This window comes from Delphinapterus leucas, chromosome 8 (assembly GCF_059928025.1).
Source record: "Delphinapterus leucas isolate spDelLeu-1000000601 "Yukka" chromosome 8, BTC_Dleu_Yukka2, whole genome shotgun sequence".
Lineage (NCBI taxonomy): Eukaryota > Metazoa > Chordata > Mammalia > Artiodactyla > Monodontidae > Delphinapterus > Delphinapterus leucas.
Genome location: NC_143136.1, coordinates 69,550,186 through 69,574,488, shown reverse-complemented (window position 1 = coordinate 69,574,488; position 24,303 = coordinate 69,550,186). Strand labels below are relative to the sequence as shown.

The 24,303-nt window shown below is 36.0% G+C and overlaps 1 protein-coding gene and 1 non-coding gene across 2 annotated transcripts; one reads left to right on the top strand and one right to left on the bottom strand.

Moving 5' to 3' along the window:
- The first annotated feature begins 1,531 nt into the window (after nucleotides 1–1,531).
- Nucleotides 1,532–22,578, top strand: GCA (grancalcin). Its single transcript, XM_022569903.2, has 8 exons — nucleotides 1,532–1,968; nucleotides 6,087–6,245; nucleotides 11,187–11,256; nucleotides 15,074–15,117; nucleotides 15,394–15,541; nucleotides 18,998–19,111; nucleotides 19,450–19,508; nucleotides 20,157–22,578. Exons 1-8 carry the CDS (start codon nucleotides 1,942–1,944, stop codon nucleotides 20,181–20,183), a joined length of 648 nt encoding a protein of 215 aa, XP_022425611.1. The 5' UTR covers nucleotides 1,532–1,941; the 3' UTR covers nucleotides 20,184–22,578.
- LOC115802200 (U6 spliceosomal RNA) lies at nucleotides 12,401–12,509 on the bottom strand. Its single transcript, XR_004022598.1, has one exon. It is a non-coding gene; the product is annotated as a U6 spliceosomal RNA (small nuclear RNA).
- Nucleotides 22,579–24,303: the final 1,725 nt, after the last annotated feature.

Genomic DNA, 24,303 nt, shown 5'->3' with positions numbered 1-24,303 from the left:
ATCTCTTCCTGAGAAAATTAGGTTTCACAAAGTTCAACAGGTTCCTCCTCTGTAATGTAACTGACCAACAGTTACTCAGCTTTGCAAGGTTGATTTCCTCTGCTAATAGATGACACTTTCTTCCACATCCTTATTTTTAAGAAACATTTTAGTAGTTGTCTTATTCTTCAGAGATAACTCAAAATAATATCATTATGGTCTTTTTGTTTGTTTTTAAACTAAGTCTACAGCTGTCCGGTCACTGTGTGTGTCCTGTCCTTTTCAAGCTGGAGCTACAAAATTCATTTGAGCTCCAGAGAAAAGCAGAACTGTCAATGACTATTACTTAATAAATCAAAGTAATTGAGCGTTTAACTTTGCACCGAGTGATTAAAAACCAAGCTGTTCCTCGGTGGATATTGTAAGGCCAACTGGCCCGAGGCAGGGGAACACAATCAGATTCACAGGTTGCATCAGACCGAAATTCTCCGGACCACCCAGTTCCAGAAACTGCCCTGGAGACATTCCGGACCACCCAGTTCCAGGAACTGACCTGGGGACTTTGAACCCAGCCCAGCCTTCCCGCCTTTCGAGGGGCGGGACTAACGGTGCCCCAGGATACCCAAAAAGACCACCAAATAAGGAATACCCTGCGCCCTCCCAGATTCACCACACCCCTTTCCCTTCTTCCCCTATAAAATCTTGCCCAACCCTCGCCCGGGTGCGACTTCTCTGGCCCCTTTCTCTCGGACTAGTGAACCTCGCCCGCGAGCGCTCCCTAATAAAGCTCACTTGAAGCTTTCCTCTGTTTCGCGGTGCCGTTTGTTAAGATCCGACCTTACAGATAGAATTAGGAGGCACAACTTAAAGAGTTTGCCCAAATGTTGAGTCATTTGTCGGGTTGCCAGATAATATATAGGATGCCTTGTATATTATCAGCGTGTAAACAGCGAATAATTTTTTTGCTGTAAGTGTATGATCCATGCAATGTTTGGGACATACTCATATTTTAAAAATTTCATTTTTTTTTTTTAGAATAAAATTTAACTAGGGCTTCCCTGGTGGCGCAGTGGTTGAGAGTCCGCCTGCCGATGCAGGGGACACGGGTTCGTGCCCCGATCCGGGAGGATCCCACATGCCGCGGAGTTTCTGGGTGCGTGAGCCATGGCCGCTGGGCCTGCGCGTCCGGAGCCTGTGCTCCGCGGCGGGAGAGGCCACAGCAGTGAGAGGCCCGCGTACCGCGCAAAAAAAAAAAAAAAAAAAAATTTAACTGGACATCCTGTATTTTTATTTGCTAAATCTGGCAACTTGTGGTCACCATTTATCTAACAAACTATAATAACCTTTTGGTAAAACTTGGTGTCAAGAGAGTTTTAGCTCAGAAGCACTACCTTTGGAGTAGAGGTCAAGGTTTCATAGTTTTGATGATGTGACATCAACGCTACGGAAAAATAGATTTAAGTAACTCTTCAAGTTTTGAAATTCATAGATATGTATTCGGTAGCCCAGCTTCAAAAGAGTGGAGGTTAAAAGAAGTCATGCACTTGCTGGTCTGGGTTTCTAAGGAGAAAAGAAACCGACCTACAGAGCCTTTCCAAAGAGGGTGGAAGTTACTGTTGCAAAGGGTTCTCTGTTTAGCGAGGAGAGAGCGCAAGACCCGAGCGAGTCAATAAAAGAGGAGTAGGAAAAGGCTGGCCGCGTGAAGCCAATCAGAGACGAGATGGATGGGACTGGCCTCGGGGGAGGGGCGGGCTTAGGTACTATAGGCTCCGAAGGGCCGGTCCCAGCCAATCCTAGCTGAGTAGGGCAGAGCTGGACGCCGGGGGGGTTGGTCTCGAGGAAGTGAACGGCGCGGCCGGCGAGTCCGGCAACCTCACCTTCACCTGCAGCTGTACCTCCGCTTTTCTCCCAGCCTGGCGGACGCTGACTCGGAGGGTGACGGTTGACGTTCGCAAGACTGTCATGGCCTACCCGCGATACGGAGGAGGGGTGAGTCCTGGCCGCTTCGGCGCGGCCTCTGCCTCCGCGGGGTGTGGCGCTCCGGCGGGCGGTGCCAACGTGCCGGATCCGCCTTCGGTCGGTCCCTGCTAACTTCGCCCGCCTCTGGTGCTCGGCGGCGCCGGGACTTCGCGCCGTGTAGGAAACCGGGGCTGGGGCCGAGCGGGGAGCCGCAGGTGTTCTGGTCCCTGAGGAACCCTTAGACGAGTCCTTGTGGAGCCAAGGGTGTGGAGTGTTTTTAGAAATTTCTTCCCTGGAATGGAGGAACAAAGCATCCTTTTTCTTGTTCCAGTAATCTTTTGTGGTCCGCCCTCCGTCCAATCCTCCTAACCCCCTCCTCCCCGGTTTTGCTACACATCCTTTTCCTGAATTTTTTGACCACTTCTTTTCTGTTCTCTATATTGCTTATGAATAAATTAAGGTATGCTAAATGTCTCCTAATGTTTACTATTCTACCAAGGACAGTGTTCTTCTAGACTTTTGGGGCGGGGATGGGGGAGTGGGGAGGTGGAGAAGATTATACTTCCTTACATAACTGTTTATCCTGCATCACTTTTGGGAGTTGGGAGTTGTGACTGTAGTATCCATTATGGTAACAGGAAATAAAACAAAATTTAAAATTTCAGTTTACATACATATTTTTATTTTAGGTAAGTGTTATAGTGTGATCAGTATTTTCAAGCATAATGATATTTTAAGCATAGAAAGCTTATACAGATGAGGAAGAAATAGAATAAAAAATAAGTTCCAAGAATAAAAGGAAAAAGGTAAATTTTCTGAATGTTCCAGAAGAGCCTTTTCATTTCTCTTAAAAAAAAAAAAAATGGGTAGGAGCAAGTATCAGGTCATTATAGTATGTAGATAGCAACGGATACTTTCCAAAGAGTGATGTAAGACATCATTTGTGAATGTCAAGATTTACAGTGTATTAGGCATTGCTTAATGCCTAATACATTTGACTTAAGAACGTCAAATGTCAACATAAACTGTGGGGAAAAGTATATAACTTTTCAACATTGTTTTAGGGATAGGGAAGCAAATGTTTGAAGAACACTGACATAAGGTACAGCTGGTATCCTGAGGTATGAAGTGGAGTTCTATGCAGCCTGTTGTGACTTATTACACAGTTTATATGTGCAGAATTCTCCAGGGTTACAGATTATATGATCTAGTTTAACCAAAGTAACCCTCACAAAATGGACAAGTAGTTGAAAATTTCTGGGACAAAACTAGGGATCAAAGATAATACTAAAGATTCAAAAGTGTGCAAAACTACATGAAAATGACATTGCTGACACAAGTCCAAGGTTTTCTTCAGTCGCATTACCAGGTCATGACAATGATGACCTAATGATCAGTTTTGATTCATTTGAAACTATTGGGAAGACAACTTGAAATATGAATTTATTATAAACTACTTTTCAGGGTTTACTTTGTAGGCTAGGGGTCTGAGTTTCCCTCCATGTGGGCCCTTCCACATGGGTCTTGAGCTTCTTCATGCTGGCCATGTTCTAAGAGAGAAACTAAAGCTGCCTGTCCTCTTAAAGTCTTAAGCCTGGAATGCATGTGGTGCAGTTTCTACCAGATAAAGCTGAAACAGGCCCAGCCCAGATTCAAGGGAGTAGAGAAAGTCTTTGCCTTTGCAGCGAAAAGGTTGCAAAGAATTTGCAACCATCTTTAATCTGGCCTCCACCAGGCTCTGACATTTTTGGATTTTGGAGAAGTTAATATTGCGAGACAGGAAGGAAAGGTAGATAGAAGGTTATTCCTAAGGCCAGGTTCTTCATATAATACTGCTTGCCTGACTTTGATTAAAAAACAAGTATGCTGAACCCTCCAGGCACACATGGAGATGCCACAGTAGAGGGTCTATAGCCAGTCTCCTGGCACCACCTCAACATGAGCTTTTTGCTAATAGGCTTATATTTAGTTTGGCCTCTCTTCCTAGAAAAAAGTTTTTTCAGTTTTCCTTCTGTGAAGGTTAAGGTGTGAGGGTCTCCAGTAAGCCTTAATTTCTTGGATATGCCCCAGGCCTTGATTGCCCTCCACGTCCTTGGAGGCCTTGGAACCAAAGTCTAGGTGTTTGTTTTTTGCCTCAGAGCAAAAGCTGCTTTGGGAATTTTGCTAATCCTTTTACCTCTGGGTCTAGACTTGTCCCCCAGTATTGGCCTGGAAGTTTCCCCGTATGAGTGAGGAAATTTTACCTTTTTCCTTTAATATTAAAAAATAATATTTTATGAAAATTTTTTTTGTGTGTGTGAAGATTGAGCTTATCCTAGTTACCCTTATTAGAAATAGGAGGTTTTTTTTCCTTGGATCAATATTTGTAATTTATAGACTTTAGATACTTTTAGAAGGCCCATTTCATTTACATTTTTTTTTTAATTTTTAAACTTTATTTATTTATTTTATTTTTGGCTGTGTTGGGTCTTCATTGCTGCGCGCGGGCTTTCTCTAGTTGGGGAGAGCCGGGGCTACTCTTCATTGCGTGCGTGGGCTTCTCACTGCGGTGGCTTCTCTTGTTGTGGAGCATGGGCTCTAGGCACGCGGGCTTCAGTAGTTGTGGCTCGTGGCTCGCAGACTCTAGAGTGCAGGCTCAGTAGTTGTGACACACGGGCTTAGTTGCTCTGCGGCATGTGGGATCTTCCCGGACCAGGGCTCGAACCCATGGCCCTTGCATTGGCAGGCGGATTCTTAACCAGTGCGCCACGAGGGAAGCCCCTACATTTTCAAATGTATTGGTAAAGAGGTGTTCATAAGCATTTGTTAATATGTATTTTTTAATTTGAATTCTCTTTGTGGTTATATACACTTCTCTTTTTTATTCCAGAAACTGGCCTGTCCTTTGACAGTCTGTCTCTTTTCAAAGAATAACTTTTAAACAGTTACTTTTTTTCAAAATTCATTATATTGTTTTAATGTTTATTGTTCCCTTTCTTATACTTCATTGCTTCATAATCTAGTTTTTGATCCTTGAACACATTTCCTGGAGCTCCCATACTTTCTGCATACCTTTTGCCTTTACCATATCCCATGCTGCAGCTTTTCAAACTGCCACTAAAGGCTCCTACCTTTTGCCTTTTTCCCCCTCTTAGAATTCTTTTCTCTTTTTGCCCATCAATCTCTGCTTATTCTTCAAAGATGCAGATCAAGATTTTTGTTCCAAATGGAATAATGAACAATCTTGATACTTATTCCTCCTCCAGACTCATTAAAAATAGTGAGCAAAATATCTCTCTAAGATATAAAAAAATGTATACCAAGTTCCAAAGTGAAAAGAAGACAGTAACCAGAGCCATAGCAGGAAACAAACAGTATGTAGTCTCTGGGGTCAGCTTTATATTTGAATCATGATCTACTTCTTACTAGCCATTTGACCTTAACTAATTCAGGAAACCTCTTGAAGTTTCACATCCTCAACTGAAAAGAGGATAGTACTTTCATATCTCACTGAGTTGTTGGGAAATCAAATCGCATGGTAGATGGAAAGTAGTTAGAACAGTGCCTGCAGTATAAAAAGCTCTCAATAAACATTAGCTGAGTATTATTATTGTTGGTATTCTCGTTGTTGTTGTTCTTATTCTTATCAGTTTTGAAGAGGACTATTGTTGGAATTATCACTTTATTGTTCTGTTCATTGATATCTTGCTTTTTAAACAATAAATATTTTCTAGTGGAGGGGATGTTTCAGCCCTATGCATCTTCCCATGATTCATTCACAGCTCTGTTGTATTGTATTTACCATGTGTTCTATGTATGTGTCTTTAGGTATACTACTTCTTAGTTTTACTCTAGGTGAAATTTTCTTGTATTTTTTACTTTTTGCTTGTATTTTTTACTTTTTTAAAGTGTGCCTCATTCTTAGAGGCTAGAGACTTTTTTCTTTAACACTTTAAAACATGTTGGATAACATTTGTTGATGAGCTGAATTAAGTAATACAGGGCATCTCGCAGTTTGTAGCTAACAGCTTTTGTGATAATTTGGGAGCTTTCAGTAACTCGAGTTTTGCTTTTCAATGGACTTCTCATAAGTATTTTCTTTTAAACCAACTTCAGTGGATAATGGGTAATATTTGTATTAATAACCTTCTCCTTTTTCACTCTTGTAGCTTGGAAATTTTAGCAATCAGATGCAAATGGGACAGCCAATGCCAGGAACAGGGCCAGCTGTGCTCCCTGGTGGATACCCTGCATACCCAGCTTATCCGGACAGTTATTCCTCAGCGGGAGACCCCATGTGGACATACTTCACTGCTGTTGCTGACCAGGTAAAATCCTAAATATATAGCACAAATATCAGTTTTAAAAACTGATTGCAACTTAAAACAAATGTCAGCTCTTTTATTTAGTGTGTCATTTTAAATGTATATGAAACTTGCATTTTAAACTTATCTAGACTCATTTTCTTCTTGAGATCAGAGATGAGGGTAGTCATAATTATCTCATTAAAAAGTCTGTTAGTTTGATGTCTGACACGTTAGGAGTAACCAGGGTGGTGCGTGGAGACTGAGCCAGATAGGATCTGGGAAAAAGAGATCTGTATGTAAATCTCCTTGAGGAAGCTGGGGCAGAGTATCACAAAGGAGACTTGTAAATTATGGATGTTTCCGGGAGAGGCTTGATGATGGTAAAGCAAATCAGGAAAAGATAAAGGAAATAAGGCAGAACGAAGGGACAAATACCAGACTAATGAGCAGAGACAGAGATTCATACTTGGGTCTCAGTCACAGTCCATGTCTCTTTTCTTTTATAGTGGTCAAGAATGATTTATTGAGTGCATAGAATTTCATAGAAGTTTGATAACATTTTCCATTCATTATTCAATCACTTAAATGTTCACTAGGTCCCATATGCCTTTCTAGAAATAGAGGATATGCACAGAATTATTACATGTGGCAGACACTTTGTTTTGGCTACCCGAATTCCATTCAAAACCTCCTTTTCCCTTTTCACGTGTGGTAGCGGTTGGAAAGCCCTAATACCATCTCAGACACCTTTCTATAAAGGTAACCATGTGCCATAAGACTGGCCATTGAGATGTAGGTGTAATTTCTTTGGGATGCTTTCCTCTTCCAAATGAGGAACGCTTTCCTGGAACTAGTGTTGGCCCTTTCTCTGCCTTCATCCTACTGCCTGGAAAGGGGACTTGCAGTATGGAGGTGCTGCAGCCACATTGTGATCTTGAGGCAACAAGCTTGAGATAAAGGCCTATGGATGGGGAATGTGGAAACATGGAAAGAGATTGATGGCCGCATTAAGTTGCCACAGAGTCTTGTTCTGCATAGCCCCAGACTTCTTGTATGAAAACAATAAATATTGATTTGTTTAAGCCCCTTTTATAACATTTTCTAATTGTTTTGTAGTTAAATGCAATCCTAACTGTTGCATTATGCCACTCTTATCTGCAAGGAACTCTTAAGTATAATACTGGGAATAAGTATGTTATCTATAGCTGACTATATAATAAATCCATTTTATAAAATTACAACTTAAAACGTAAGAACCAGACATATATATTTAGAGACTTTTTTTGACTTAAGAACTATTTCATTGTAACAGTTGTCAACAATAATTTGCTATGATTGTACTATTTGATACTTTCCTTAAATTTTTCAGTCTTGTGCTTTTGAATAATTAAATTCCATAAGGACGTGGCCCTTGTCATATTGTCTCTTACCCAGGAGGCACTAGGATTATATTAGTCATTGAATGGATGCATAAACGATCTCATTTTCAATTTTTCATCCAAATATTTAGACAGTTCTCTTATATGATGAATTTTGTCTGGCCTTAAGGGTTCAAGTGTAGTATCAGATTTATACATTATGATCCTAGAACCTAGTTACCAAACTCACCTCTGCAGCTATATTCTTTTTTGATAGGCCTCATAATTAAAGATACTCTGAGAAATGTCCAATTAAAAGTTTCTGCAGTGTCCCTTTTTATAGGAGGATGTTTTCCTAACAGTAATGATTCAATCATCAATTGATTCAGGGAAATTCTGGTTAGTACGTTCATAAATACACACAGGCACACACACGTATACACACAGAAGTATCTTGATAATACCAACAACTTTAACTTCAGTGTGCACACTGCTTGCATTTTTCCGCACAGCAGCTCTGTGAGGTAGGTCAGATGGATGTGCTCTTTTATTATAGATGAGTAAGTAGAGATTAAGATTGATTAGCCTAACAAATAGGACTTGAACTTGAATATCATTTCAAAATCTTGCTGCCTATCAGTTAACCTAACCAAGGGCAATTGATTTTTTGTTAATTATCTATCTAAAGCTCTTAATATTTAATTAGAAAATGCAGTTTTCTACCCCTAATGATAGGTAATTTAGTTGAGGGTTTAGATAGCTGATCACAATCCTCAGCTCAAACTGCCTGTAAAGAGATCCAAAATGATCACTTGGATTTTCTCCTTATAATTTAGGAAGACACTGCTTGTTAGTTAATTCAGATAACATGTTTTTATAAAATGTATGAAATACGAGTATGAAGTAGTGTACCAGGATAATGCTTTCTGATAGTGGTAAATAACTTTCAGCAAAGCTATTCAGGTTATTAGAAAAACTCCAAAATTCTATAAAAACGCATGCAAAATAGAATTTCATTCGTTACTTAGGTTTTAGATTTTTAAATTTAATCCATACTTGAATGAGAAATTGTAATAGTTTCAACCTTTTGAAATAGTAAATGAATATGGCTACAAACTGTCAGAAATGACTACAGTTTAGTGAAGAACCAAAGGAATTATCTACATTCTACCAAACAGCTAACTTGCTTTGCACTAGATACTGGGCTAGGGTCTGGGGATGAAAGGTAAATGAAACTCAGATACTGACCTAGACGATCTCTGTCTAGTCAGGGAGATAGACCTGTGGGAAATGATAACGGTACAGGGAGAGGCGTGCTCAAGGTGAGTGAGTGAAAATGATAGCAACACCAAGAACATCCTCCGACCCTATACTTGTTCTCTTTGCCTAGAACTGCACTGTCCAAATTAAATAGAGTGTGAGCCACAAACGCAAGCCACATGTGTAGTTCTCAAGCCTCCAAGTAATGCATTTTAAGGAGTAAAAAGAAATAGGTGAAATTAATTTTAATAGAATATTTTATCTAACCCAGTGTATCAAAAAAGATTAACATTTCAACATGTAATCATGTAAAACTTATTAATAAGATATTTTACTCTATGTCGTGGTTACTAAGTCTTGGAAATCTGGCGTGTATTTTACACTAACAGAACATCTCTGTTCAGACTAGGCACATTTAAGTGCTCGGTGGAATGTAGGGCTAGTGGCTTCTGTTTTGGACAACTCGGGCCTAGAGCACTCTCCCTCAGATGTCTGCATAGCTCGCTCCTTCACTTTCTTCAAATCTCTCTCAAAATTTGCCTGCTTTACCAAAAGGCTCTGCTTTACCATCTATGTCCATTGGCCTCCTTGCCGTACTCCACAACACTCCTTCTTAGCACCTTTACTCTGCTGTATTTTTTCCCTCAGCACTTACTACCATCAGATGTAATTTCTGCTTTACCGCCTCTCTCCCACCACTAAAATGTAACCTCTGTGAAGGCGAGGAATTTGTTTTGGACACGGCTTGGTACTTAGTCCATTTAATGGTGCTTGAACGTGTTAGGTTGTTCAATAGATATATGTTAAATGGATGAATTTCTTATTCTTTCTAAATGGAACATATCTGTTCATTTATTTCTCTGCATTTTCTTAGCATACTTGTTTTAATGATTGCTCTATAAAATTCTTTCATCCTGTATGAATTTGTTCTGAAATGGTTCATTCTTGTGGACTGTCTTTCTGAACATTAGATTTTTCCACATACTCTGGAATATTGGTTCCTTAAACTTACAGTGAGTGAAGTTTTTGTTTATTCTCCTCACCCCTCCCCTAACCTTTTGTCCCCTTCCACGTTTCCCTTCCTCTCCCTGTGTCACCCTTCCGTACCTAGTGGTTTTGTGATTTTCCCCACCTAGATTGTGTCCAGAATCAGACTTCACTGAAATATAAAATCCTTTGCCTTGAGTTAAGTTGTTCTAATAAATACTTGGGTTTATTTTCCAGAAACAAGCAGACTAAAATACAATAAATAAACCAATACATACTTTAATATCTTAAAAATGTAAAACCGTCAGGTAAATCTAACAGGCTTGATAGACCTAAACAGGGTCAATATCAAGAGACAAATGAAGTGAATGATGCAAGCACAGGGTCAGATCCTTTGTTTAAAAACTGGATATTTATTCACAGAATTTTTGCGTTAATTTTTTTAATATCGCATTAAAACATTACTGTGACTACTGAGTTTTCTTAAACTTCCTTATATTTAAAGGTTAGTCTCTCACTTGCCTGATAATGTTTATAATACTCCTTAGAAGTGTCTATAATACTTCTTAGAAGTAGTTTGTAAAAGTTTTGTTTTTTTCTTGGGTTCTTACAAATTACATGTTTTAAATTTGCCTCCTTAATCCTTTCTCAGAGCTGTTGTTTTGAATTTGTGACAGTGTATGTGATGCTTCCAAGTAAATTACTCTTTATTTTTGTAGAAAATAGGATGAGGTACTGAAACATAATGAGAGTATTCAACCTGTTTCACTTCCATTGTGGTTACTTGTTTGTGATAAAAAAATTTTTTTTCCCATAAGAAGGTCAAACAAGAATATTTGGACAAAAAATCAGAGGGGACTCTAAAACTTTGCTGAGGTTAATGCTGTGGAGGAAAAAGATATTTTCTCTTCCCAGTTAAAGATTCAGTATCCTTTAGAAATAATCTCCTCTCAAAATGGGCATGAAAGGAAAGTGTTTGAGACCTCTCTGAACGCATTTTAGGCATTTTTCTAACTATTTTAAGTACAGGTATAATGATTCTCACAAGGTACTACTTTGCACTGTTATAGGACAGAGTGATTATGCTATTTTTCAGAAGTAGAGAATATAACTTTTATTTGAAATACCTGAATAATTTAATAGAATAAAATTTGATTGTGAAAAAAGTATTCATGTTGTGCGATGTTCTCTAATGTGCCTTTGCTGTCAATAATTATCTCTATAATTTTGTAGTTGATAATAGAGTAGTATTTTGAAGATTGCATATTTATTGATCGGCCTAGAACAGTTAGTTAGCATTTTAGTATGCTTTTATACAGCTGATTTTATTAATCAGGTTATAATTATTTTGTAACAGGATGGTGAAGTGGATGCTGAAGAACTTCAGAAATGTTTAACACAGTCTGGAATTAGTGGAACTTTTTCTCGTGAGATCTTTTTTTTCCTCTGTTAAAATTGGACTAGGAAATTCATTTTCTAACTTTTTTGTTTCCATACTTAAAATATTAAAAAAAATTTTTATCACAGATATACATGCACATAGTTCAAAGAACCAAATAATTCTGCAAAGCTTGTTGTGAAAATACTGTTCAGCATGCATTCCTCCCTCCCCAATGTTAACCACTCGCAGAGAAAATCTCTTTAAAGTTCTTCAGCTAATTCTTTTGAAATTTGCCTCCATATCTCAAAATAGCATGCCTTTATCACTATGGATTTTCACTTTTAATGATCATCAATTATTATGTCCTGCGGTGGGTGATGAGGATGTAACCCTCTCACCTGTGTCCCTGTACTCTACACAGGAGCTCCCTCGTCCATCTGCTGTTAAGTAATTTTCATTAGCTCACTAATCAGTATTTGCCTTATTGTTACTATCTAAATGCTCTTCCTGAGTCTTGTAATAATATATGATTAATTTTTCTTTTAATGTAACTTTTTGCTTTTTCTGAAATTAATCTTCATCCAGGAGCTTTCTGTTGTGCTTCGTTTTCTGTGCATAGCTGTCATGCTTGCACTCCTGGAGCCCTTTCTTCTCTCTCTTGAGTTGGATCTCCCCTTCATTCCATCCCTTGTTGTCATTTTAAATTCGATAAAATATATTGAATTAGCTTCTTAATAAAAGTGCATGGGAGGTAAATTTTTTGAGACTTTCTCTGAAAATTCTTTCATTCTATCCTCAGAATTAAGTGATTGGCCAGGTATAGAACTCCAGATTACAAATCATTTTGACTTAGAATTTTAAAGGTATTGCTCCATTGTTTCCAGCTTCCATTGTTGCTTTATCTTTTTGTTTCCTGCCTGTATGTCGTTTGTTATTACTGTGTGGAGGCTTGTGAGATCTTCTCTTTGTCCCTAGTCTGAAATGTCACAGTGCTGTGCCTGGTTGTGTGGGGAATGCAGTGGGCACTCCTAATCTGGAGACTCATTTGCATTAGTTCAGCGCTGTTTTCTCCATTTTCTCTTTCTGGAATGTGTCTTTGGACTGGGTCACTTTTCTTACCTTTTCTCTCCTACCTCTTATTTTCCTCTACTTTTGGGGAAATTTCCTCAACTTTATTTTCTTTTTCTTTTTTAACTATGGGACGCTTCACAGAACAAACTTGCGTGTCATCCTTGTGCAAGGGCCATGCTACTTTCTGTGTTGTTCCAATTTTAGTATATGTGCTGCTGAAGCGAGCACTCAACTTTATTTTCGAAACCTTCCATTGTGTCTTTCATTTCTCCTATCACGTTTTTAAAATCCAAGAGCCTTTGTTCTTTTTTCATGAATGCGATGTCTTTCCTTATCTCTCTGAGATTGTTAATGTATTTTTTTTTAAGCTTTTTTCTTCCTACATAACCTGCTTCCTCCAGTTTTTTTTTCCAGGTTGTTTGTTTGGCTGTCTTTCATGTTAGGTGCTTTTCTCAGGTGTCTGATGATCCTAGCTTGCTCATATTTAACTAAAATGCCAGTTAGAAGCCCTGAGAGCCAGGCTGGGTGTTGACTGTAGACTTCAGAGTCTGGTGGTTTGGCTGGGCAGTGTGTCCTCCAACACTGGGTATCAGGATCTTTCGGGATTTCCTTTGGGGCTGGTTGTCCAGTTGATCTTCTCTCTGGAGCGGAGGAGGGAGGACTCATCAGGGTTCTCAGTCTTTTGTAAATTGTCATTGAATTTCCTTGTTTTAGTAGATAGCCCTGTCCTCAGCTGTGCCTGGTTTCCTGCAGTGCACAGTCCCCTCCAGAGGATAAAACCCCAGATGTCTACTGGCGTGGGAGTAGACAGGGTAGCCATCCACGTAGCTGAAGCAAGGAGGGGATTTGGGGCTCTAAAGGCTCCTTAGATAGACATTCAATCAGTCCTTCGGTTTTTGTCTCTACATTCACACCCATTTTCAGAAGTACTGCCAGTTCTTAAACGTTTGGAGTCTCCTCCAAGATAACCAGGCTGCTTCTCAGGTTGTCTTATTGCAAGTTCAGGAAGCCACTTTCTCAGATCTAGGTTGTCAACGTAGGTCCACCTACTTTTCCAACTTGCAAAATTTTATTCCTTTGTTTCCTCTCTCATTCTCTTTTTCTCTAAAGGATTACAACTTCTAGAAATTCAGTTTAATTCTGTCCATTCTAATGGGGTGTGGGGAGAGAGGGAAAATCTGTCAACTTTCCTAAAAATTCTCTCCCTCCATTCTTCGTCAGATATTTAATCTTACATATACTTGGTCCTATTTTGAGATTGATTGAAGGTCTGCTTATTTGATGACTCAATTTTTGTCATTTATTATCATCTATTCAGATTCTCCCACTTAATGAATGTGTGCCATGTTAACTTTAAGGCAAAACAGATGTCATTTACTTGACAACATGATGGAATGCCATTCCAGAGATTTCTCCCCCTTCTTGCCTGAGTAGTTTTCGTATGAAGGAGCACTGGGCTCCAATCCTGACTCTTCCACCTGTTAGCTAGTGAACGTGGGAAACTTTATCTTTCTGGGCCACAGTTGCTTTATTTGTAAAATTGGGGCTAGGATAGGTTTGGCATGTTTATGTGAAATCAAAAACACACACTACCTGGCTCATAGTAAATGCTATTCACTGTCAGTTGAATTGTCAGTCTGAAAATACTGTAACCACCTATTCTAACATTGACACCAAACATGCAAAGAAAGTGCTTTTAACTTTTGGATTGTTTTATAATTTTCTTTAATGGGTCTAAAATTTAGCTGAAATAGTTTTTTTCTTTATAAAAATTTCAAAATATTTTATCAAATAGCATAAAGTAAAATAATTTTAAGCATTTTTATTCATTCATTTATTTTAACGAGCTACTAGTAAGAACTTTGTAAACTTGACTCTACTGACATATCTCCTTTATCAGGACTATGTGTAATTAGTCTTGAGATAAATCAGCATGCTAGTTGAATGTAATTGTGATAAGGTTTAGAAAAATTAAATTCTGCCTAGTGAGTCCTCAGTTATAGTTCTTTAAATATGAAGGTGTATTTCTAATAACCCCTGATTTTAAGATAGCAAACTATCTTGTTATCTTTATTTCTTCTTCTTTTCTTTTCCCCTCCCCTGAGAAAAAAACAGTGCTTTCAGCTCTGAAGCTCATCTTTTTCTTACTTGGTTGATTGCAGTAAACTACCAGATGGTTTACCTACATCCAGATCCATCTTACTTGTCCATCTTACTTTACTCTCTAGTATGTTCTTTGTCAATTACTGTTTCTGAAATGGAAATTTTAGAATTGCCCCTCTGTTCCTTAAAATCCTTTAGTAACTTCCATTGGTCTAAAACTTTAGGGTGGCATTCAAGACTTTCATGACCTGGCCCTCATCTGGCTTTCTGAAGTCATTCTATGCATATGCCTCTCCTTCCCATATACCCCAAGCTTTAACCAAATCTCTAACACTTTCAAGTTTTGTGATCTCAGCATATGACAACTTCTACTTAAACCTGACTTGGCATTTGTGTTAGGAAGACTGAAGCCCTCCTTTTCACTTGTTTAATTTTCAGTATTTTATAATTGCTTATTTAATTACCCAAATCTCCTTACTAGATGTGAGTAGTATGAAGGTAGTAATTTTTATTTTAGTCTCTCTTTTATTTTATTTTTTTTACTATGCATGCCTAACAAAGTTTGTTCATTGGGTGATTGTGTATGTTTGGCAATGTGTAAATGTTTTGTTTTGAAAACAGAAATTGTTGTAATTTTATATAAATAAAATCGGGCAGAATTTAATTCAAATAATAAATATGTTTTATAGCCTTCAGTTTGGAAACCTGCAGAATTATGATTGCCATGTTGGATGTATCCTTGACTAAAAATAGAAAATATTGGAATATAGAATATTAAGGCAACTGTTAGATATAAATGATCATAGTAAACTAGAGAGTTTAACAATACTTTGTAACATCCTGTTTGAATTCCATTCTTTTCCATTTTTACACAGAAATCTATTTATATGCTAAATTTGGCTAACTCTTGCAGAAGTGAACTTAGCAAGTTTTTAGTCAATTATTTGGAGTTTTGGGTCCGGGGAGATTCTTTGGTATCAAAACTTATTTTTGTTAATAAAACTATCAGAGAGATTACACAGGAAAAATGGGATTTAATGAATTCAAAGAACTTTGGGCAGCTCTTAATGCCTGGAAGCAAAATTTCATAACTGTTGATAAAGACGGAAGTGGCACAGTAGAGCGTCATGAATTGAATCAAGCCATTGCTGCTATGGGTAAGAATATTAAATTCTTTAGAATCGATCCAGGTCATCTTTGTTCAGATGAATATTAATTGTTTAAATTTGCTGAGTAATAAAAGGGTATATTATTTCACCAGCTGTTGTCCAATTTGATTTCAAGGTTATAGATACATTCTGATTTAAGACCTTTAACAAAACCATTTTATTTCTGAGTTTTCCAAAGATGATATTTCATACAGTCTGGTTGATAAAACAATTTCTGAATTTCCTTTGTTGAGTATACTTAAATTTATTCTAATTGTTTGTACTCACTTACCATTTATATTGTATTCTTTTGTAACTTGGTAAGATCTCTAATTTGACAGCAAAGCCTTATCTCAATTACAGGTCTCCATACATAGTCTAGCTTTCTAGCAGTAAAACCTGTTTTTCTGGTTTTTCATCTTTTTTTTATGTAGTGTAGAACACACAGCAGACACCGGAAAACCTCAAAATGGGAAGTCTACATTTTAGAATATCTTAAAAGACTGTAAATTTATTTTTAGCATATCTCTGATAAGCTGAGGTTCTCAGTCTATTTTCTTTCAAAAAGTGATAATATAAATGGGGTTTAACTTGTTTACAGTTAATGCAATTTTAAGTAGTTTTCTTAATTGTATTTACTTTCGTGATTTTATTTACACTCATTTTTAAACAAAATTCTTTTGTAACAGAACTTTTTGAAAGATTTTATTTAACTTTCAGAAATCTGAACCAAGTGCAAATTACCTCAAATTCCAATTTAAAGTCAAAGCCATGATTAGTTTCGTTGTATCAATAGATGTTTTAATAGATGGTCATTTTAGGGACAGTCCTGGCCATATAAACATGTATAGTTCAACTATAGAGTCTTAATTCCTAATGAATTAAACTTGGTTCTTAATTCAGCACAGTGTTGGAAAATTAATATAACCAATTGCAAAAAAGAAAACCACCGAAGAGTTCACATAGGCAGTTGAGTGTAACAAAGAGGTATTCTGTATTTTTCAAATTTAAGGTCTTCAGATATATTTTAAGATATTCAAATTATTTTTGCTGAGAATGCTATGGAAAATCTTATGAATTTTATCAGTCCCACATCCAGATCATAATTCTCTAATAGAAAGCTCAGGGCTTATTTGCATATAATTACATTAGTTTGCATATATGACTTCTATTAATTTATACCTTTCATTTACTTTTAGCAAGTTTCCTGGATTGTATTTCATTATAGCTACGCATAGAATTATCTTCTGTTGCATTTGTTTTTATTATTTTTCCCTTTGACTGGATTAATGTCTTTTGTCTAAATCTACTAATCCATTAATATATAAAGACAATAATTCTAGGCCAGCATTCTTCACAGTAAAGTGTACACATTCATTAAATACATAAGACAATCTCTAGGGGTGCAACAAGTGGAATATATTAATTTATATTTTTAATTACTTTTATTCCATTCTTTTTAAATTTTAGTTTTATATATACTTTAAAATGTAAATAATCAAATAGTAATTCATGTATAGAATTTAAAACTAAATGAATACACATATAATGGGAGTGAGTGATCCAAAACTTTTTACTCATAGAAGTACACATTCAAAAACTTTTGGAATCCACTGGGCTAGACAATAAAGAACCAAGGAAATAGTAAGAAGACTGTGGTTAAGATGAAAATCTGTGAAGAAACAGAATAAGGGTTATAGGACAAAATGGAATAACATTTTCCTATTTCTCCCCCCTCTGAGTAACCATGTTGATTCTCAAATTTTCTTTGACTATAAAAGACACTTGTAAGCAATATAGTCAATGGGAAATATAGGTTTGAATGATAGCAAAGATCACTAATAACCTTTGCTTTGATTTTCTTTTTTTTAATAGATTTGTTTTATTTATGGCTGTGTTGGGTCTTTGTTGCTGTGCACGGGCTTTCTCTAGTTGCAGCGAGTGGGGGTGCTCTTCATTGCAGTGTGCAAGCTTCTCATTGTGGTGGCTTCCCTTGTTGTGGAGCACGGGCTCTAGGCATATGGGCTTCAGTAGTTGTGGCTCGCGGGCTCTAGAGCGCAGGCTCAGTAGTTGTGGTGCACAGGCTTAGTTGCTCTGTGACATGTGAGATCTTCCTGGGCCAGGGCTCGAACCTGTGTCCCCTGCACTGGCAGGCAGATTCTTAACCACTGCACCATCAGAGAAGCCCTCAATTTCATTCCCTTTTATGGCTGAGTAATATTCCATTGTATATATATATATATATATATATGTACCACATTTTCTGTATCCATTCATCTGTTGATGGACAATTAGGCTGCTTACATGACATGGCTATCGTACATAGTGCTGCAGTGAACACTGGGGTATCATTCCTTTTTATGGCTGAGTAATATTCCATTGTATATGTACCACATTTTCTGTATCCAGTCATCTATCGTTGGACGTTTAGGTTGTTTACACGTCCTGACTATTGTAAATAGTGCTGCAATGCATATTGGGGTACATGTGTCCTTAGAGTTATGGTTTTCTCAGGGTATAGTAGTGGGATTGCTGGGTCATGTAGTAGTTCTATTTTTAGTTTTTTAGTGAATCTCCATACTGTTCTCCATAGTGGCTGTATCAATTTACATTACCACCAACAGTGCAAGAGGGTTCCCTTTTCACCACACCCTCTCCAGCATTTATTGTTTGTAGATTTTTTGATGATTGCCATTCCAAAGCAATCTACAGATTCAATGCAATTCCTATCAAATTACCAATGGCATTCTTCACAGAATTAGAACAAAAAATTTTACAATTTGTATGGAAACACAAAAGGCCCCGAATAGCGAAAGCAATCTTGACAAAGAAAAATGGAGCTGGAGGAATCAGCCTCCCCGACTTTATACTACAAAGCTACAGTAATCAAGACAGTATGGTACTGGCACAAAAACAGAAATATAGTTCAATGGTACAGGATAGAAAGCCCAGAGATAAACCCACACACATATGGTCACCTAATTTATGACAAAGGAGGCAAGAACATACAATGGAGAAAAGACAGCCTCTTTAATAAGTGGTGCTGGGAAAACTGGACAGCTACCTCCAGTCCTCCCAGAAACACCCAGAGCTCTGATATTCTTTAAAGAACTATAAAATTACAGGGTTGAAATATTGATGCATTAAAAAAACCTGTGACATACACTAGACCTTATTTCAAAATCAAAATATATTTTAAAGACACAAAAAGATAATTATTTTCTTTTTCCTAGCTATCACTTTTTTACAAAGCTAGAATTGTGAGAATTATGTACCACTTCACTATTAGTAATGAAACCTTTGATCAATTTCAATTGGAATGTGTTTTGTTTCTAATGTATATTTTTATGTAATGAATTTTGAATGTTAATTTGTTTTATGACTTTATTAACAAGAATGCATTGTTCGTTGTGTTCTTTTGATGTTTAGTTTTGGAAGTTTTAATCTAGCAATCCCTTTTTCTAGGTTATAGGTTGAGTCCTCAAACATTAACTGCTATTGTTAAACGTTATAGCAAGAATGGCAGAATTTTCTTTGATGATTATGTTGCTTGCTGTGTGAAGCTTCGAGCATTGACAGGTATGGACCATTTATGGGTACAGTATCATGTAGCTTTTTTCTTGAATGGTGTCCCTCACTTTCTTCAGCAAGTTGATGGTATTATGTATTTTCCCCCTTTATTCACTATTAAATCTAATCAGAGCTTTAAGGCTTTAAAAATGTAGGATTATAAATAGTGAAAAATTGTTATAGCTCAGTTTTGGAAAGTTTTCTTCATATCTCAGTTGCCTGGGACATAAAATCACTTAAGATTTACTTGAGTATAAAATTATTCATTTTTTAGTACCTGGGGACACCAAGTATTTAAAACTATAGATTTTAAATTATAACAGAAAAAGTAATTTTTTTGTTTAAAGATTTCTTTAGGAGAAGAGACCACTTGCGACAAGGGGTTGTGAGTTTCATATATGATGATGTAAGTATCCTGTATTACGCTTTTGATATTTATACTGTGTTCTGTATATGTTTACAGTTGTCAAAAAATTTAAGTGATCTCTGGTTTCAGTACTGGAAATAATATATTTTAGAGACCATATTCTTTATGTTTTTCAGCTTAACGCAAATGTAAGATTCAATCGTGGTAGAAATACCAATTTGACTTTATAGTAAACATAAAAATACTTTTAAATTTTATGACAGACTTTTGGCAGTTTATGTTCCAAATCATTTTTAAGGGCAAAACTACCATTGCTTTTATAAAGAGTAATTTACTTGTGATGGTCTTTCTTCTAAGAGAGATAGGAAATTTTCATCTATGATAGGTAATGGAACTGTTCATTTCTCATTTCAGATGGTTCCTATTAACCTGATTCCAAGTTTGTTTTGTTTTTAGCTGAAGGAGAGGTTATATTTCACATGTTCTTTAGTGTTTCAAGGTTTTGTTTTATTTTTGTTATGTAGGAATTATAGGGTCAACTTTACCCTACTAGTATAATACTGGTTTGAGTTACAAGGCTTAGAAACTCAAAATTTCTCCTGTCGTGAAAATGCTTCTGTAGAATATAATTAATCAAAACCAAAACCATTTTGTTGTTACCAGCTGGTGATTTTGCTTATGTATTAGTTTTTGCAGGGCACTATGGCAATTTGATAGTCTAGAATTTGAAGGCTGAAGAAATACTGTGAATTTCTCTGCTTGGAAGAAATGAACTGAACTACTTTGAATTAAAGCTTTTGGGGCTTTTCCATGTTCCTGTCTGTTAAATCTCTTCTCTTTCTATGTGTTTTTACTTTAGCTCACCATGCAAAACAGTAAAAGAGATGTTTTTGTAATATTTATATAAATTTATAACTTTAGGGATATCTGCATAATAAATATTGGTATATGACTAAGTGATATAAATACCTCTTAGTTTTAATTTTCTTTCTTACTTACAAGATAGATTATACAAGAAGCCAAATGATGAAAGCCTAGATAAAACTAATTTATACTTACCTGAAGGTTATAAATTATACTTGGAAATTTTGTTTGTAGTTGTTGGTATTTGAGGGTGAGCCAGAAGGGGAAGCCTAGATTTTGCACCATCTTTGTAATTGGGTTTGTTCTTTGATCACATAATCAGAGAACAGAAACTCATGAGTCTTTGCCTGTGAAGAAGAAAATTGTAGTTCCTAAAATTTTATCTTAAATCACCTTAGGTGAACCATAAATTAAACTATGGTGAAATAAAACTACAGGAGGCATTGTTTTTCCTTTTTAAATTTTTTGCACTATATATTTTTCTTCAATATGTTTTATTGTCTTCTGTGGAAAAAAATTCTTAATAAACATAACTTTTTTCTCTGCACTTTATAGGTAACCTAAAACGGCATCTTTTTCTAGATCTAGATTTTCTGGAAATGACGTATTTTTAATGAAATGTCAATATTTAAATTTGTCCTTTTAAACGAAATTGTTTATACATAATGCTGTTAACTGTTTAGAAAGTTTAAAAAACTCCAGTAATCTACCACTTTGTTTAAATGTTCAGAAATTATAAGTTTGACTTTCTTGACAACGTTAGCCAGTGATTTTGGCATTAGTAAACCAGTAAGTCTTTACCACTAGGTGTAATGTGGGTCCTAAGCATGGTAGGCATCATGGAAGCATTTTTGAGTGGTGTTACTACAAAAATTGCAAAGTGGAGTCACCAGGTCCTTAGCATTTAAGATTCCTGGTATAAGCTGCTGCAGTTAATCCAGTCCCTTTCTGGGCAAACACCCCAAAGTCTTTCTTAATGAAGTTTTAATAAACCACATATTTTTTTCTTACACTTTAACTGAATATCTTCCAGCTTAACGGTGCAAATGGCATAATCTTAATATGGCTCGTGACCAAATTAATAGTTTTTCATTTAAAAATTTTTCATTAAAAATGGAGGATGAATGGTAGTATCTTGAACAAAAACCTTTTATAAACTTTCACTTTAAAAAAATCCTAGAAAGGAAGTAATGTATATTCATGTTGATATTGATAATTTTATATAATTAGCTGTCAAATTCATTTGGTCAGCTTTATAAAAATGTGTGAATAAATAATCCATGTAATTTTGTCCTCTGGCTGTTAATTTTTTTTTCATGAACATATATTTGATAATGTGAGAGAATGTTAACTGAGTCATAAAAGATATCGAATTCTAATTAGAAGTGTTGTAGGAAAAAGCTAATGTAAACACACTGTATATCATTCATGTTGAATAAGGGTGATACTATGACTCAGTAGCATGGAATCTTAACATCCGATTTATACAGGTGGTTGTTACTGTCCTATTCTGAGGTCAATTATAATTTTCCTTATTTGGATGCTCATAGTTGAGGTAGAACTTTTAAAATGGCTTGACATGACTCATATAAGTTTTGCCAAATGACACTTTGTGTTAGAACTTCTTCACACAATTCTCTAAGTCATCCTTTCCCAAAGGTGTTCCTATGACTTTTGGTCATAGGAGGTCTGTGAAGAAGGAGTTTCCATGACCAAATGTATTTGGGAAAGTCTCACCTTCCTCAGGGAGCTTAATAAAGCCTAAGGTACAGAAAAATCTCATTTAATTTTATTTGACCCAGTTTTTTCCGAACTTTTTTTTTTTTTTTAACCACAGAACCCTTCCTCTTAGCAAAACTAATGTTCCATGCCAATCCAGCCCAGTTGTCAGACAGTTCTTTTGCACTTTACATTAGATAGATAATTACATAAACATTAGCCTTAGAGAATATATTACTAGGATTTTTTTGCTGAAGTGCAATTCACATTTTTGATGCTTTAAAATAATTAGACAGACATCCATTACTAAGGTAAAAATTAAATAGTTTTACAGGGAGTATGACTGGAATATGAATATAGTTTGGTAGTTTGTACTGGTTAACTCATGCCCCAGTTTTCTTATGATGATGTAAATTATTGAATAATGTACACTCTTAATGTCTAAGTGCTTTTATTTATCCAATAAACATGTTTCCATGTCATTTTGAGAATTTTTTTAATAAACATTCAAATAGCTTGCTGTAAAGTTTTGCATCGTACAAAATCTGTTACATATATATTATGAGATGCTTCAGTTCAAATAACAGTGCAGTAATTCACCTATGCCTAAAAGACTGCCAAATGATTAAATGTCAGGAATTACACTTCTATTTCGAGTGGCAGTTTACACATTTTAAATTACATCAAGGGGACAGTAACACTATTGGAATCTTAATTTGGTCCACTTTAAATGTTATTTCAAGGACTGCGCTCAATTGATCTATCAAGCATGAATTCAGAAACAGAAAGTAATAAAAAAAAGTCAAGTGATATGTTTATTTCCAGAAAAGGCATTTACCCTGGAAGAAAGTAAAATTTATCAATGTAGTTAAAATTAAGAGCATATAAAAATTAATTTGTGATGATTTCTTTAAATATACAAATCAAGTTCACCTGTTATGGCGTTACTAAACGACAAACAAAAGAAATACTATTTGTCAGAAGTGTGCTTTTCTTTGTCCTTTTATGTTTGACAGACTCATAAATGATATGTTTTCTTTGTAGCAGTTTTCTGGGAAATTAATAGGAATAGATTTGTCAAAATCTGGTAAATTAAATCTAGTGAGTAAAATTCAATACATTTTTCAGGTTAGCATATTTTTCTTTTAAACTTTAAAATGCAACCATGGGTGTTTGATTACTTTGAAACTTGTATTAAAAGATCACATTTTTGTTGGTCTTAATCAAATCGTTTTCATAGTAAATTAAGCATTTTGAAATAAATGTACAATGCTAAGTTATCATCTAAGAGTATATCTTGACTTCATAATAATATTAGATGATACAAAGAAAAAATAAATATTTAGAACTTCTGTTATAGTGATGAATGCAGGCAGGATTTTAAATGACTACTGTTCAGATAATTTGTAGTCTAGAATAAGATCAGAACATCACATATGTCCATATTGAATTCAAATTGTCCTGTAACTTAGAATTCTGAGCACAAAACTACTTGCCAGAAAACTGGGAAAGTTATGAAAAATGTCTCTGTCTCACTATCAGCTCAGTATTTGAATGCTGGGAAACCTGCGTTTTTGTTTCTTGCCATGTCTTTTTCTACTTATTTTAAAAAACATAAAGAAAAGAGCCTTATATTACTTAACATTCATTTTACCCATGTAGCTTGGTAATATGCAGCTTTGTGTATTACATTTTGAGCATTCAAAACTCAGATGTGCTTCTATATCTGAATATATAGTAAGTAGACCTTGGTGGCACTTCTATGCTACTATGATGTGCCACAGAGGGAATGAGTAGGCTCCTTGCCTATGTGCTACTTACGTTTTTAGGTGTGCCCCTTCTGCAACATCAGAGATGGTGGCAATTTGGAAATCTTACAGGGAGTGAGAAGAATTGGTCTAGGTCATTTAATACCTATATTCAGAGACAAGTATGCTAGGAATTAGTACCCCTTCTGATACTGTGCGTGTGTGTGTGGGTGCAACCTTTTCCCATAAGCGTAAAAATATGAATATGTACTTTACAGATATACACATATAGTCATTTGCATTTTAGCTGACTGTATTTAATCACGTTTTATCTTGTTATGATTACTGAAATTGCAAAGGATAACCTGAACATTGCTAGTATGGATGTTCTAGAAACATACTAATTAAAGATCCATATTCTTTTGAAAATTATAGGCCATTTAAAAATGATTTTCGGATTAATTGAACTTGTGGATACATATTTAATTGCCCAATGCTATCTA